Source organism: Eschrichtius robustus, chromosome 18, assembly GCF_028021215.1.
Source record: "Eschrichtius robustus isolate mEscRob2 chromosome 18, mEscRob2.pri, whole genome shotgun sequence".
In the NCBI taxonomy this organism is placed as follows: domain Eukaryota; kingdom Metazoa; phylum Chordata; class Mammalia; order Artiodactyla; family Eschrichtiidae; genus Eschrichtius; species Eschrichtius robustus.
In genome coordinates this window covers 6942517-6960557 of record NC_090841.1, presented here as the reverse complement: position 1 = coordinate 6960557, position 18041 = coordinate 6942517, and the positions used below count along the sequence as shown (strand labels likewise).

At 40.5% G+C, this 18041-nt stretch overlaps 1 protein-coding gene across 3 annotated transcripts in view; it reads right to left on the bottom strand.

Moving 5' to 3' along the window:
• Positions 1 to 18041, bottom strand: part of MTUS2 (microtubule associated scaffold protein 2) — a 325841-nt gene that overhangs the window by 147971 nt on the left and 159829 nt on the right. For all 3 annotated transcript variants that reach the window (XM_068526669.1, XM_068526670.1, XM_068526671.1), the window contains one exon: positions 12636 to 12797. In XM_068526669.1, the coding sequence (XP_068382770.1) occupies positions 12636 to 12797 (162 nt within the window). The remainder of the gene's footprint in view (positions 1 to 12635; positions 12798 to 18041) is intronic.

Genomic DNA, 18041 nt, shown 5'->3' with positions numbered 1-18041 from the left:
AATGATAATTGTTAAATAGCCCTCTAGGCCACTAAACTGGCAATAGAGGATGAGGGTATCAGAGCTTTAAACTCAAGTGTCCACACACACAAAAAAAATCAAACTGTCCCAATGAACTGCTTAAAGGGCAATGTTTATGTAATGATTAAGGCCAGGGTGGACTCACCAGGAAAATCAGAGACTGATGAAGCAGCTGTAAATTTTCTGTACATTTTTTTCACACTGTCTGTCTTTTTACCACTTCACAGCTTGCAAGTTTCTCCATAAAAGGGACGGAAGGGGAAAGGAGGTTGTTTATTTTAAAATTAATAAGGAGTCTAGTTTTTAGCAGCCCTAGCCCAAGATTTTAAGGGGAGGAAAGCTTGGGAACCTCTAAGATTTACAAAGAGGGAATCCATGCGTTCACCTGCATGAAATGCTGTTCCCCACCATTGCTGCCTGGCAACTTCGACTGACCCGTTAGGTCTCTGCCTGCGTGCTTTTTGCACACTACAGTAGGTCTGTAGGATACGCCTCCACTGTGCACTCAGCATAACTGTAATTAAATAATTACATGTGTAAGTACAAGTTTTATGTTCTTCTCTCCGGTTACACCATGGGCTCTGTAGCAACAGAGACTGTTTCTGTCTCATTCATCATGATTTCCCCAAGCATCCAGCACGGAGCCCAACTCAAAGAAGGTGCTCTGTAACATCCGTGGAATGAACGGATGCCCGTCACTCCCCGGGGTGACTGAGCTGGACGCTGGGGTCACAGCGTGTGACTCACAGCGCCTCCTGGCCGCCGCAAGGAACCTCCCCACTGCTGGCCAGAAAGAACAGCAAACAGGCCTTCCAAGACACCCACGAATGCCACCCTCTGAACGATGAAATGAACAGTCACTCCATCCATCATCCCGCCATATTTTCCTGTCTCTGTGACCTCATGCAAAGGAATGGGTCTCCAATGTATCAATTTTTCTCCCACAAAAGTTCTTTCTAACACTTCTACTCTCCTCTAATCTCCTCTATCCCCAACCCATTGCAGGTTCCCCTGTTGGCTTCACAATGACAGATGAGCTAAAGTTGGGCTAGCCATGGGGACCCAGCCTCAGGGAGAACACAGCCAACATCAAGTGATAACACCATCTGTACTGAAAAGCCCAGCACAGCCTAATTGCTTTGAACTTGCCTCCTTCAGGTCCCTCTCCCGGGTCAACGTGGGCTTCCACATTGTGAGGTGCCATGATTCCCTCACTGTCAGAAAAATGACAGGCTCTTAGAGCTGCTTACGTTAAAAGAGCATATGCTATGGTAAGAACCACCTCCCAAACCATCCAGACCCAAGATTCCAGTGGCAAAGTGATCCCTTTACCTGTCCTGTCCTTTCCCAGAGCAGAATATTTTATTTCAGCAAGCTCTTATTCAATCTCTTCATTGAAGATGAGCCCAGAGAGGGGAGATGATGCTTGGCCAAACTGAAGAGAGGCGGGGGAGAACGTGCTAGAGCAGCTGTTTCCGGAAGCCTGCACCTCAAAGTGCTCGGTAAACACATTCTGATGGTGTTGACAAGCTACTTGTCTTTTTAAATTATAGTATGCCCAGAAATACCTAAACTTGTGGAATTTAATGCAGAAATAATAATCCCCTGTTCAAGAAGTAAAATTAAGTTTCATGATACAAGTGGAGTTTCTGTAGCCCATAAAATAACGGCCTCATTATTTCCAGAGAATATTTTCCTTAGGGAGAGAGGAACCCAAACAATAAGACATCAGCTGTTCATCTTCTATATAACCATGGGAAATCCTTCTACAGCTTAGTCTGAATAAAGGAATTTTATTTTCTGTTATACATCATGTCAACATGACAGTATCAGAAGGCATATTGACCTAGAAGTAGTCTATCACCAGATCAATACTTCAACTGAAAATATTTTCCCTTTTGCTACAACAACTGAAAACCAGTTAGAAAAGTCAGTCGGTAAAGCCTGATTGTTTGTGTAAAATTATACGGATCAACACCCTGGTGAGATTTTGTATTTGACATACGAACAACAGAACAACTTTTCAGGACAATTCTGAGAAAAAGAGTCACCGAAAGACCAAGGTTATGTTTCTAGAATTCTTCTCTTTACACAGCCACAGGGAAGATGTTCAGTACTTTTTTTTAAACCATTAGCACTTAATCCACAGCCGTTTCCTTTGTCGTCACACTGATGTCAAGAAGGCAATGAAAAAATAAATAAATAAACAAATAAATAAACAAATGAAGCGAATTCCCTGGCAGTCCAGTAGTTAGGACTCCGCGCTTCCACTGCAGGGGGCACGGGTTCAATCCCTGGTCAGGGAACGAAGATCCCACAAGCCGAGGGGTGTGGCCACATAAATAAATGAATAAGAAGGCAATGATCATTAGTAACTTACAGGAAGATGATATTATAGGAGTGGGTCATGCTTAGCACAGTGCATTAGTTCTCAACCTGTGTCTGGAAACCTGGGGAAAGAGGGGCATGGACAGAATACAGAATTATTATAGGGGATCTGGGCGCTGTACGTGCAGTAACTAGCATTGTCCCAGAAAGAAGATTCAACCTCTAAGCTGTAATGTTCAACGATAGTGACTTCAATAAAATGTAATTAACTGGCCTCCATCTGTGTAAGAATCTGTAAGCAGCACAGCACAAAGGTTAGGTATATACCTTTTAAAGTCAGACAGATCTAGGTTGATTCACGTTCTGCTACATAGAAGCTGTATGACCCTGGGTGGGAGGGGGGTTTACTTAATTTCTCTAAACCCCAGTTTCCTCTAGAGCTAAATTAGGTAGAATATAGAAATCCCCAAGCATACTGCATGGTACATAAGCGAATGCTCAGTAAATATATCTTTGAAAAGAAGAAAAGAAAAAAGGAAAAGACCTGAACAAAATAGTTTTGTTATTTATATTCCTGATATCTAAAACATTTAAGCATCCTTCCAATTATCCAATACAGAATATTACACTTAAGACAAATTAAGATTGACTTATTTGCCATCAAAAACTGAACTAAGGCAACTCTTACTTTAGAGGGACAGCCGAAAACACATGCCAATCATTTCCTTCTAAGGGTCCTCTAAACTCTCGATTATAGAGTTAGATTTCATAAAGGATGTACTCCTAGATTATACTACTTTAGCTCCAGTAAAATATCTCTCCAAACAACTCATTTAATATTGTTTCCTTGATTTAGTTGATTTATGGCTATAAGAAATAGCCATAGTCAAAATATGTCTGCGTTATTTGTAAAGCCATATTTCAGTGTGACTCCATATTTCTGCTTTTAGGAATCCATCATAAAAACACACTGGATTGCTCAAGCCCTGCCCATTCCCAAGAAGGGCTTGTTTTCATGACTGGCCTTTGGCCAGCTCCTGGGAGCTGAGCTTTTGGCATGTTCTGACTGAGGAAAGTGTTCTGCCTACCTGAGGTCTTGGGTCACATGGTACCAGTTTGCCTAGATAGTCCAGCAGGTGCTATATGCCAACGTAACTGACCCATAATAAAAACCCTGGACAACCAGACTCAGGTGATGTACTGTTGTGTATCGTTGCTCAAGGAATTAAGCACACCTGTATGACTCCACTGGGAGGGGACTCCTGGGAGCTGGTGTCTGGTTTTCTCCAAACTTCGCCCCGTGAGCTTTCTTCCTTTGGCTTTTTACTCTGGATTCTTCCACTTTCACAAATTGTAATGATGAATATAACAACTTCTGAATCCTGTGAGTACTTCTAGGGAAATCATCAAGCCTGAGGGTAGTCTGGACAACCCCAGCAAAATATGTTTCTGCAAAATAACCTTATTACAATTCCTTGTTTTGTGGTAATGAAACATTGAAAACAACCTAAATGCTGAACAAGGGATAAACAGTCCTACAAATTGGCGTAAATCAATATGAAGTTATTACGACAGGACTAAAAGTTAAATTTTCACATGTTTATCATGACATTGGAAAATGCTTAGGCTATAATGTTAAGTGAAAAAGCAAGATACAGAAGTATCTATAAAGCATCAGCTCAATTATGGGGGAAAAATCCATACCTGTTTAGAAAAAAGAGTGAAAGGAAATATGCCAATATATATTATTAGTAGCTATTCATGGCCTGAGATTATGAGATATTTTATTGTTTCATTTTTTTCTATATTCTTCATGCATTTTTCTGGGAGCAAATTATTATCCTATTTTTTACTGGGTTGTTTTTAAGTATTTCATTGTAAAAACTGAAACGTCTGGAAAAATTCTAACTATAGAAGGAACACAAAACTTAAAAGTTCTTTTTCCTAATCACAATTTTTCTCCAATTGGACACCACACTGATAATAGCTATTAACTATTTAAATGATACTTTCCATCTTTTTTCTATAAATATGCAAAAAGGTATACATTAAAAAAAGATTTATTTTCATTTCGGGTTTTGAAAAAATGGGATCATGTTCTGCAGCTTTTCTTGCTTTAATAATATATTATGGACAGTTTCCAAATAATTCATATCGATCTAGCTCAATCTTTTCAATAACTAAATAAGAGTCTATTGAATGGATATATATTGTAACCTATTTAAATATTTCCATATTGATGGATATTTAGATTGTTTCTAATTGTTTAATATTATAATCAGTGTTGCAAAGAATATTCCTATACATATATCATTGCTGCTTGAGCAAGTATTTTTGCAAAAGAGAGTCCCAGATGTAGAAATACTGGATTACACGTTAAAGATAGTTAAATTTTCATAGATATTAACAAACTGCCCTCCAAAAGACTAGCAATTTACATTCCCACTAATGCTACAAGAGTGTTTTTTTGCCATGTTCTTACCAACACCGGCTGTAATAAACCTTTTTATTTTTTCTAATCCAATATGAAAAAGATGGTATCTTATTAAAAAAAAACTGAACGTATTTAGTCATTAGTGAATTCGAACATCTTTTCATATGTTTACAGCCACTGACCTCTTTGTACTTCTAGTGTATAAGTCACCCATTCATATATTTTACCTATTTTTCAAATGAAATTGTACTTTTTCTATTGATTTTCATAATAACACTTGGTTGAAGCACTGTCATTCAGTTTATCACCCTTCTTACCTCTAGGATGTCCTTTATTGCAGACAATTTAAAATTTGTATGTAGTTAAATCTATCATTTTTTAAAGGTTTCCAGGTTTCACATCATGTTTAGAAAGGCCTTCCCTATTCCAAAATTTTAAAATATTACCTAAGTATTTTCCTATCAGAAAAGATATGTTTAAACTATACAATTAAAATTATTGTCCATTATGTTGTTCAACATAATTTTTTTTAATTCACAGAGTTAAAATTTTACACATTTGTGCTAAAAAATAAGTTTCTCTCTTCTGATAAAGTGGCACACTCTTTTTTTTTTTTTTCCTGATTGTGTTTCTTCTTTTGCCCTTGCAGTCAGGAAGCTCTGAGCCCAGTTTTATCAGGCTCTTCTCTTTTTATTATTTGGATTTTTATCCTTGTATCTCTGTTATTCTGTGCCCTTTACTACATGTTGCCTTGTATCTTTTCTGAAATCAGAAAGTGATAACATAATACATAAAGTAGAAAATGATTAAACAAGTAATAAATAGAAAGTGATTAAATAATTTTAAAAGCCTATTATATTTAAACTTCTTCAGGTCATTTGTTTCTTAATCCATCTTACTATGAATTCCTGGTCTGCTAGAATTAACTGGCAGTCAGCTGATAAGATTACAGATCTCTTGCTCTCACTCTAATTATCAGTGTACAAATCTGTTTACCTTATTTTGAGCCCCTGAAGGTTACGGACTGTTCTAATTATTCTTGAATCCAAGTGGCCTGCAATCACCAGGGGAAAGAAGCAAAGCATCGCAGTTTAGAAATGTTTCCAACAGCAGGCTTTAAAACAAGGGTTGGTGTTCCCTAAGTAATTAAAATAACCCAAACACCTCACAGTCCCAAGAAATGCAATTATTTGGAATTTAACTGTAATTTGCATGCCTGCCTTCTGCTTTTTAATTAGCTTGATGACAGAACAAGGCGATGTGAAAGCTGATTTGGTATTAGGAACTAGATTTTATTTAAATGAAATATTCATACCAGTGGAATGAATGCAAACCTAAAATTCAGTAATAAAATTTATCTTTTAACCACAATTTTATAATTGTTGTTAAATTAGGTGTTGGAGTGGGATGAAAGTTAGAAGAGAACGTCCTGAAATCTCTCAAGGGAGCTTTCTGCTTCATTTTTCCCAATCCGTGCCTTCCCCTGATAACTACATGTCACAGGGGTCACAGCCATAGTCTACACAGCAGCTGGTCTGCGGTCCTCCGTCTAGTAAATGGTGGTGCTCAATCCTCGTTCTAAAACACCCTTGGGACATCCCTGGCAGTCCAGGGCCTTCCAATGCATGGGGTGCAAGTTCAATCCCCGGTCGGAGGGCTAAGATCCCACATGTCTCGCCGCCAAAAAACCAAAACATAAAAAACGGAAGCAATATTGTAACAAATTCAATAAAGAGTTTAAAAATGGTCCACATCCAAAAAATAAATCTTAAAAAAAACAAACACCCTAGCACTTCCTCCTCCTTATGTCAATAATGGGAAAATGTCTAAGAAGTTTTATGTCTTTGGAAAAATTAAACACAGAGCCTTAGGGCATCATTGAAATAGGTTTCCGAGCAGACTTGGACTAAGCCTCAGGAGCTCCGTCCACTGCCTGTCTCACCCAGTCCTCCAGAGTCTGGGGCTGCCCCCTCTGCCCCGCTCTCCCACCCACTGCAGACCCTGGAGAAGGAGGCTGCAAGTAACAGAGCAAGGCTGGCAGAGTTCACAGTTACAGAGAGGAAAAACTGGGAGAGAGAGAAGGAAAAGAGAGACGTGACTGGGGGCAGCTGTCAACTGTTTCTACCGGGCGAGGCCTGTGTAATTTGCCATCAGAGCCAAAGAAGCTGACCTCAGGGCAGTTGCATAAGGGATGTGAAACAGGTGGGAGTCTCCTAGCATCTGCTGGAGCCTGTTCTAGCACACGGGAAAAGGCAGGACTCTCACTTGTCCTCAGAAAGTGGTCTATTGCTTCATTATGTAACAACCTGCCCAAGTGACAAGCACTTTCTGAGCACTCAGCGTGGAAACTGGTAACATCATAGTGACCCTTTCTCTGCTGGGAACATCCCTTACCCCCCATGAAGGCACAATTCCTCCTCACACAGTATCATTCCTTCCCCTCTCCTCCCTCTGGTTAACATCTATTTTTCATGGCATCACCAACCGAATTGTAACCACGTCGTCTCAAGGAGAGCCTGGCCTGAGGCAAGAAGTCCTGTGTACCATTTCTGTTTACCACCATCCCCAGTTCACACATGTGAAATCTAATGGTAATGGGGGACCACAGATGGAATTCTTATACTCCACAGCTGGATATTTATATTATTGTGGAAAAAGCACAGGACACCTACACAACGTATGTGATTTCCTGATGCCACCACATGACTTGGGGCGAGTCATTTCACCTCTGAATCTTGATTTCCCATCCGCAAAATAATACTTTCCTTGCCTACCACTCTAGGTTTTTGTGAGGACCAAATCATATTTAGCACATTAAAGTGTTTTATAAAGTAATACAAAGTGGAAGAGAATTCTTGTTATCAAGATCACATGGCTTTCCAAAATCCTCTACAGAGCAGAAGTATTTGAAAAAATAATGAAATTTTTATGGTCTTAAACACTGTTGCTGCCTTGCCCTCTATTCTTCACACCTGAAATACCTTATTTCCATTTAGCTCTACCTCCACTAAAACAGCTAAAACAGCCGCTCTCTCTGCACAGTTTTCAATGGAACACTTTAAACATGTACTGAAGCAGAGAGACTAGTCTAGTTAACTATGTATTCTATCACCCAACTTCAACAACAAGCAATACCCATGTTTCATCTTCTGTAACATGTTGACTCCACTTGCCACCATCCTGGGTTATTCTGAAGCAAATCTCAGAAAGCATATCACTTCATATTTGTGCATTTCTAAAAGACGGCTTTTTAAAAAAACATACCCACAGGGAGGGATAAATGAGGAGTTCGGGATTAGCATATACACACTACTATATATAAAATAGACAACCAACAAGGACCTACTGCATAGCACAGGGAACTCTACTCAATATTTTGTAATAACCTATAAAGGAAAAGAATCTGAAAAAGAATAGCATATAGGTATATATACAAATGAATCATTTTGCTGTACACCTGAAATTAACACAACATCGTAAATCAACTGTACTTCGATTAAACAGAAACAAAAACATAACTACAAATACTACCATCATACTCAAAATAATAGCAATAATAGTTTCTTAATGTCATCTAAGAGCCAATGTTGGTTCACATTTCCTCAGTTATCTTTAAAAAAAACTTTTTTTTGGTGTGTGTGTTTGAATTGGGATACAAAACAAGATCCATACTTTGCAACTGGATAAGTCTAAGTCTTTTATAATCTACAGGTTCCCCCTCTATATCCTTTGTCCCCCTCCCAGAATGTTTATCTGCCTTTTTTTTTTTTTTTTTTTTTTTTGCAATTTTTGTTGTTGTTTCTACTGTTGTGTAAATTGGATGGTTTGTCTTATAGAGTTTTTCAGTCCGGTTGGTTGATTTTATTCCCATGGTGTTATTTAATATGCTTCTTTGTCCTTTCTATTTCTAGTAAATTAGTAAATCTAAAGGCTAGAGGGGATTCATTTTTCCCCCAAGACTAATTCACATGTAATGTTGTATATCAGTATTAGTTCGTAACGTCTGGTTTTCCCTTTCCATTGATGATCATTGCCTTTATCTACTGATTCACTAAAGCTTTGAAAAGGTGATATTCTATCATATCTTATTTATTAACTAGAATGCTTTTAAACACTAAAAGAGAAACCTCCCCTCACCAACTATTTGGTTATCATGAGATACAGACTGAACAGGAGAAGTGGCTAAAATATTTTATTCTTTTCTTTCTTTACCAAATTTCAAAAAAAGTTTCTTAGCATCATCCAAAGTGACTAGTTTTTATTTTATTTTGTATCATTATGACCTCATGGATGTACATATATTTTGATTTGATGAATATTATTCTACTGCAGTTATGAATCTTGATATTCAGTCTCTTCCTTCCTTCCCTCTTTCCTTCCTTCCTTCCCTCTTTCCTTCCTTCCTCCCTCCCTTTCTTTTCTTTCCTTCCTTCCTTCCTCCCTCCCTCCCTCTTTCTTTCTTTCCTTCCTTCCTCCCTCCCTTCTTTCTTTTCTTTCTTTCCTTCCTTCCTTCCTCCCTCCCTCCCTTTCCTCCCTCCCTCCCTCGCTCCCTCCCTCCCTCCCTCTCTCTCTCTCTCCCTCTTTCTTTCTTTCTTTTAACCAGTAGGAGCTTATTCAGTCTGACTCTTGAGTTGATAGAATCCTAGTAGTCTTTGAATTCCTCTTGGCTGTCTGTTCTGGGGTCTACAGTTCCCACCCTAGACCTGGAACCAGCCATCTCTTCAAAGACCCTTATCTCCTGTTAATGCAAAATGTATTGAGAGATCACAGTCTGGGCGCTGGGGGTGCTCAATGCTATTGGTCTAGTCACTGTTTATAACTTTTCAGTGGACAGAGCTGGCAATACTTTTTAAAGATAAATTTCCGATAAGTTCATACTTTATCCCATTTATCCCATAATACACACATTCAGAATAACAGCAGATTTGGAATCGCAATAGCCACACTATCACCAATAATGTAATTACTAAAAACAGTTTAAGATTTTTTTTGCAATTCTTTTTGAACATAGGGTACATACTATTAGGGCGGAACAACCAAATTACTGTTTTAAAGTCACTTGGAATAAGTCTTCTCTGTGTGTTTATGCCACCAACAGGCCATGCAATTACTTTCATTTGTTTAATCATACTTTTGATTTTTAGCTATCACCTTTTAAAATTCAATGTTAATTTACCATTGTGTAAAATATTTATGTAACTTCAAGGTCAAATCTACACAAGGAGGTGTACTCAAAGTCTAGCTTCTGTCCCCATTCCAACCTATTCCTTCTTTTCCCTTAAAGATTTCTTAAAATTTCGAAGGTTATTCTTCTACTGCTTTTTCTTAATTTAAGCAAGTATGTATTTAATTATACATATGATTTCCCTGTTGTTTAGATAAAAGGTTAGGTCTATCTTGCTTCTATCACTTAATGATGTATCCTGAAAACCACCTTCTAGTTAACATAGAGAGAGATCTCCCCGCCCATGCAACAGCTGTAGAGTACTGCATCCCATGGATGTGTGACAATCCATTCAGCTGGTCCCCTACGGACAGACGGCTGAGTTGTTTCAGTATTTTGCCATTTCAAATAGCGCTGCAATGAATCACTTGGTGCATTCTGCTTTTGCCAGTCTACCTTTGGGAAAGATTTCTGGAGGTGGGACTGCTAAGTCAAAGAAAAAATGCACATGTGATTTTATTATTAGATATTGCCCATTTCCTTTCATAGGAGTTGAGCTATTTTATATTCCAGCCAGTACACGTACGAGAATGCCTCTTTTCCTGCAGATTCATGATAGTGTATGTTTTCAAACTTCTGGATGTTTGCCCACCTCATAGGTAAGATACCATAGTCTACTGTAGTTTTACTTTATGTTTTTCTTATTATGAGCGATGCTGATTATCTTTTCATATGGCTAGGAGCTATGTGCATTTCTTTTTCTAAGAACTGTCTGTTCAAATTCCTAGTCCATTTTTCTGTAACAGTGGTTTCAACAAGTGTGATCTCTAGACCAGGAGGGTCGGCGCACCTGGGAATCATTAGAAATGCAAATTATCAGGCCCCACCCCAGACCTACTGAATGAGACGCTAGGATGAGGCCCAGTAATCAGTGTTCTAACAACCACTTCAGGTGATTCTGATGCACTAAAATTTGACAAACACTGGTCTATAGGATTGATTCGACAACTGTATTTTAACTCAGTGTAGGCTTGTCTAGTTATTTTCTATTTAAACCAAGGCCAAACTGTTAAACTGGAACCAAGAGTCAAAGGTCGTGTGACATTCATTCATTGATTCGTTGATTTATCCAACCATTAACAAATAGATGCTAAGTAGCCACTGCGTGTCAGTCACTGGGGACACTGCAGCAGCGGGGATACTGTGCTAAATAAAACGGACAAGTCACCGTCCCCAGGAGCTTTCCCTCCACTGAGGAAGAACAAAGCCAAACAAGTCAATTTAAGTCTTACCAAAGGGGATTACAAGGTGGTACTCCATTGAAGGGCAAGTGGTCAGGGAAATGCAAATTTAAAATAACAATGAGATAGTATTTTACTCCCACCAAATGGACAAAAAATTTTAAAAATGATATCTATTCTTAGCAGGGATATGGGTGGAGATGTGAAGCACTGCAGCCTCTTTGAAAAGGAATCTAATCATAGCTATTAATGCATCAAACACAGCCATCCCACTGCTGGGGATCAATCCCGTAGAAAGCATGCCACCAAGGACATGTACTGCAGCATTGTTTATAGCGGCAAACACCAGTTACAAAGTGAATGTCCACCAGTGGCGGAATGGTTCAATAGATCATGGTATATCCACACCAGGCAGCCTTTGAAAAATGAGCCATACTCTGACTTGAGGGCAGCTCTACGACATACTTTGAGTAAAGAAAGTAACATGTAGAAAAATGGGTGCAATCCAATCTTACTTTTAGGAACTCACGCAAGCCCATCTGTGTGTATACGTATATGCATTGGTGCATGAGTATAAGAGCACAGAAGAATAACCTGGAGCAATGAATAGCCATAGGGGTGAGCCATCTACTGTGGATTCAGGCTCAACATCCAGGCTTCCTTCCTCTTAGTGTGTCTTCCTACAGCGCGGAAGATGGAAAGCTAAGCCATATGCCGCGTGCTTGGACATCCCGCGGGCAAACATGCACGTTTGCAATCTGGGAGGAGAAGGTGGGGCGGGGGCCGCACCGGGTTGCTTCGGCTGCTGTCCAGCACCTTCATCTGTCACACCTTTGCATCAGCTGAATTCCCTGTGTCCCTCACTAGCTTCCTGTGTCCCTCACTAGTGGAGGTGCAGGGCTCGGGGCATCGGCTTGGCTGGTCTGGATAGCGCAGGCACGGCGTGAGCTCGGGAGCGAGCCTTTCTGCGGTAGCTGCTGACCCCTGCCTCCCAGCGTGGGTGGTGCGGGCCTGGGACCAGCAGGGGGGTGGAGCCCCTGAATCCCTGTAGAGGCAGCAGTTTCCCCCAGGGATCAGGGACTCACTCCCGGGGGTACAGTCTGCAGCTCGCTCCTACTGGCCTTCCAACGATTTCATCAGCGCCTGCTTCCCTGAATCAAATCTGCCTAAAACAGCTTGATCCTTTTTTTTTTTTTGCAATGGAAACTGTGTGATCTGATGGGTTACCAGTCACAGGGAGGAGTGAGAGGGAGTTGTGAGAATTTAAACATAGGAATATATGAAAGTGCCTTGAAAATTGTGGTATTATTATTATTATTAATTTTAAATGCCATCTGAAACTCATCTGTCATCCCATCTAAACAATTGATTTACCCAAGGACTTTCAGAAGACTTTAATGCAGAAGAGGCTCTCCACTGCGGAGCTTCTCCACAGCGCAAGTCTTACCAGCCGGTGTGGTCGTGGATTTTGGCGCCGGAAGCAAACTCCTGCGAGGTGTTGTCACACTGGAGGACGCTGGAGGGGCCACCCTGGCAGCCCCTTTGGGTGTGTCTTTGGAAGGCAGAGCTGCCTTCAGAGCCGGCTGGTCTTCAGTCCCAAAGGTTGAACCTGTGGAAGCATACAAGTTCATGAAAAATGGATGGACCCCCTTGCCGTGTGCCATTGCCGACCATCCTACCGCTGCCACCTGCTTTGGAACTTGACCCGACTCCTAGTGAGTGGCCTTGAAATGCATTTCTCTGGGACCAGATATGGGAAAGAGCTTCCTTTAGTCACCACAGGGAAGTCTGTCACTCCAACCCCCATGCCAGGGGCTCCACGAAAGCCAAGAGCAGCCTCACTTGTCTGAAGATTTTACACATGTGCTCACGCACACACAATCTGCTTGTGTGGATGTGGAGCTGCAGACGCGTATGGTCAGCATTTATTCTGTAACTCACAGAGGATGAACAACAGTGAGAAACAGTGTGAGTGACCCAGGGGAGACGAGAGCAAGAATGCACACGTGCACCACTGGTCCAGGAGGTGTATTCAGGGCTCCCTGAAACCCAGCTGACTTTACCTTGAGAAGAAGAGGCTTGGGATGAAGGTAGATGGGTGAGAAGTATGGAGACAGAGAATCCCTTTGAAACTCATGAAGCTTTTTGTCTGAAAAGCTGAGGCCTCATCAAACTAAGAGGACCTTGCATTAGAGTCCAGTTTACTGCAAAGGCAGATATTTATTGATCATTTCAGTTTCCTATTCAACGCAGAACAGGCTCTGCGTCTATAGGACAGCTTGTTTACAATGGACTGCTCTGAAGATAGGGCATACTGGGATTTGCGTCAGATTTAAATGCCCGGAATGGTTGTGGCCTAATTTTTTCCTCTATATCTTTTCAAACCTGTTATGGTTTATACATTTGTAATCTCTTAAAGACAATGACACCACCATCTATTCCTATTAAAGGATAAATCTTCTAAATGTACCTCTGGGTACAGCTGCAAGGACTAATCCACTAAATTAAATAGAGAGCCTGAATATACTGAGATTACCGCTTGTTGGGGATAAAACTATCCAGTTAGGAACATGACCATCTACTGTGGAAAACAGGCAATGACAGCTGGAAGAAGTATACAGAATTTTAGTGAAAGATTAAATTTTTTTGTTTTCATCATTTTACAAGGATAGTCATAACATTCTATTTAGATAGGGCCTGCATCAAAATGATAACATTATTAAAATGGCTTTAGTGTTAAAATATTCGGAGTTTTATTCAACCCCTTAGAGTAAGAGATGGCTGCTCTCCTCCCTCTGAAAGTCTGTTTAAAATGGGTAAGATTTGTTTGGTTTCTAAAGAAAAGTGTATTTAGGAAGGAAAAGTAAAGAACGTGCAATTTCCTAACAGAGAACCTATGCCCTATAGTTCTTTGAAGGTCCCATGCAAGGTTTTAAATAGTTTTAAACAGGGCTAGGAGAATGCATTTGATCCACACAAACAGAATAAAAATGATGAAACTCCGCTGAAAGGATGTACACTGTATCCTGAATTTCAGATTAAAAAGTAAGCACAGGACAGCCATATGCAGAAAAATGAAATGACCACTATCTCACACAGTACACAAAAATTAACTCAAAATGGATTAAAGACTTGAATGTAAGACCTGAAACCATAAAACTCCTAGAAGAAAACATAGGCAGTACGCTCTTCGACATTGGTCTTAGCAGTATCTTTCTAGATGTGTCTCTTCAGGCAGAGGAAGCAAAAGCAAACATAAACAAGTGGGATTATAGAAAACTAAAAAGCTTCTGTATAGCAAAGGAAACCATCGACAAAATCAGGGGACCACCTGCCAAATGGGAGAAGATATTTGCAAATAATATAGCTGATAATGGGTTAATATCCAAAATACATAAAGAACTCATACAACTTAACAACAAAAACCCAGACAACCATATTAAAAAAATGGGCAGAGGATCTGAATTGACATTTTTCCAAATAAGACATATAGATGGTCAACAGGCACATGAAAAGATGTCCAACATCACTAAATTATTAGGGAAATGCAAATTAAAACCATGAGACATCACCTCACAACTGTCAGAATGGCTGTTATCAATAAGACAAGAGGTAACAAGTGTTGGGGAGGAGGTGGAGAAAAGGGAGCCGTCAGGCACTGTTGGTGGGAGTGGAAATCCAGGCAGCTACTATGGAAGACAGTATGGAGGTTCCTCAAAAAATTAACAATAGAACTACCATTTGGGGCTTCCCTGGTGGCGCAGTGGTTGAGAATCTGCCTGCCAATGCAGGGGACACGGGTTCGAGCCCTGGTCTGGGAAGATCCCACATGCCGCGGAGCAACTGGGCCTGTGAGCCACAACTACTGAGCCCGCGCGTCTGGAGCCTGTGCTCCGCAACAGGAGAGGCCGCGACAGTGAGAGGCCCGCGCACCGCGATGAAGAGCGGCCCCCGCTCACCGCAACTAGAGAAAGCCCTCGCACAGAAACGAAGACCCAACACAGCCAAAAATAAATAAATTAATTAATTAAAAAAAAAAAAAAAAAAAAAAAAGAACTACCATTTGATCCAGCAACTCCACTTCTGGGTATTTGTCCAAAGAAAACAAAAACACTAATCCAAAAAGATACCTGCACCCCCATGTTCACTGCAGCACTATTCACAATAGCCAAGATATGGAAACAACCTAAGTGCCCATCAGTGGATGAATGGACAAAGAAGATGTGCTACATAAACACATACCTACACACACACAATGTAATAGTACCCAGCCATAAAAAAGATAAAATCTTGCCATTTGAGACAACATGGATATACCTCAAGGGGATTACGCTAAGTGAAGTAAGTCAGACAAAGAAAAATACTGTATGACTTCACTCATATGTGAAATTATAAAAAACAAATATCCCCCAAGCCAAAATAAATGAAAAAACTAAACCAAAGAAACAAACACATAGATACAGAGAACAGCGGTTCCCATAGGAGAAGGGCTCCGGGTTGGGGGCTGGCAGTGGGAGGGCGAAATGGGTAAAAGGGATCAACAGTATGGTGATGGATGGAAACGAAAATTTCGGTGATAAGCATGTTGTAGGGTATACAGAAGTAGAAATATAATGGTGCACACATGAAACCTACATGTTATAAGTCATTGTCACCTCAACAGAAAAATAAAGTAAGCACGTGTTTGATCGAAACGTCATCAAGAAAAGGGACACCAGGCACCTGCAGAACCGTGAGTCTTAGCCTCTGAATCATAGTGCAGGCTCACCAGTCCCATCCTAGGACTCAGAGAATCTCTGGGGGTTGTAGGACATTTTGGGGGGGATGGCGATGGCTCGGCCACTAGAAATATTTCACATGGAATTACCTAATGTTCAGCCTCCTGCTGACATACTGCCAGAATAATCTAGTCACTGAAATGTGTAGTGGAAGTTGAATTGAACATAAAATCTTCCACACAGAGCCTTTTATTTAACAATTTATTAAAGTTTCTTAAGAAGGGGAATATTTTGTATCATTTGTAGAGTTCAAATGCCCTTTTATCAAATCCTCTTGTGCCTGGCATTATTCTCTTACATGAAATTTATAATTCAGTGAACATGTCAATTTGGAGATCTGGCTGCTCTCCAGGCTGGGTAGTAATTCATCTGTTTGAAGTAGGAAGTATCAAGGAAGCTCTGTACTCCCCTCTGAGAGAGGTCTTGAATTACCAAAAAATAAAACAAAACAGAATAATAAAATAAAATTGAACTCTGCTCTTGTCCCTTATTGTGGGAGACAGCTGGCAGTGAACAGTACCCCTCGTTGAAAACCAGCTTAAGTCGGCCAGTACTTAAAGACACATGATTCAGTAAGTGAAAAGTACTCTGAATTTGGAAATGGCTGCTGAATTCTGTAACTGCTCTGGGACTTCACAACAATGCAGACAACATCAAACCACTGCTTGGTAAGAGGAGAAAACAACCGGAAATAAACCGTGCCTGTGTGAGCCAGAAAGATGTTCTGGAGGATACAGCTAGTGAGAGTGGTCCAGGCGCCTAATCAGTCATCCCATTCCCAACCAACCAGAACCTACTGTGTCCCGAAGCATCCACACGATAAATGGTGCAGACTCGGGGGAAAGACAACCAGCCCTCCTCTCCCTCCCACCTCTCTGCTCCTCAGTTTCTTCATCTGTAAGTGACGATAATGATCATTGACTCCACAGAGCTGCTGTGAGATTTAAAAGAGCTAATGCAAGTGGATTTTTTTTTATCAAAATAAATTTATTAAAAGTATTCAAAGACCACTTCAAAGTTTAGCTGCCCTCAGGACAGTTTTGGCACTCATAATGGACACTGTCGTTTTCTACACAACAGCACTCATTCTATTACACACACCGATTGACAATTCAAACAGACTGTTTCAGTTTTAGAGTTACGTGAGACAACAGTACTGCCGATCTGTAGTCATAGGAACTTCAATACCCTTGCATATAGTAAACATATGTTACCTAGTACTAAAGAAACTACAGCTAAACCACTATGTGGTAACAAGGACTGATTTAGGGAGAAATGTACAGCCAGCTCACTAAGGCCACATAACCCCAGACCTATTGATTGTAAATGCTTCTGGACCAATAGTGTTACATCGTTATCTTTCAGTTGCAAGCTCCTGCTTTTCCAGCGTGAGACACGCCACGTTTAGACCACGCTTTCCCTGTGCTCCATCAGTTACGGAAGCTGTCCCAGTACCAGCTTCTCCTAGACGGCTACTGGCTTCCTGATTCACTACCCAACTCTGAATCAATAGTTCTGAGTGATGTTTCCTGAACACCCAGGCTGAATTCAAGGTCAGTCTTTTCGGCAGGTGACAGCCTTTCAACTTAGGAAAAAAATGAAATGTCCTCGTTTCTGGGCTCCCTTTTTCATCTCAGGTAGCATGGGGCTCCGTGGTGATCTGTGGCTTTTTACACAAGTCCTGGTAGAATTCTGACTCCAAGAAACGGGGATAAGAGTTGTTCTCCATCAAGCTGTACACCTTTTTCTGGGCAGTTGTAAAGCAGCCACTTGTAGCCTCTTGTATGTTTTGGGCAAGTGGATTTTTAAAACGGTGATGCAAGAGTTAGTTCAAAAAAAAAAAAAAAACATTTAAGAGTGGTGTCCGGCGCATGGTATGCTCTTATGTGTTAGTTATGAACACTTACAGGTTAGCAACACAGCAAATGAGCTTTTCATAGGAACTTGGAAAGTATTCAAGGATTAATATCAGATGTCACATCATCATCACCAAAGTATGAAGGGATTCCTCTGCTCATAATAACCAAAGGACTACAGCATCCTGCTTCACTGCTGGATAGGGGCCATCTTTTGTA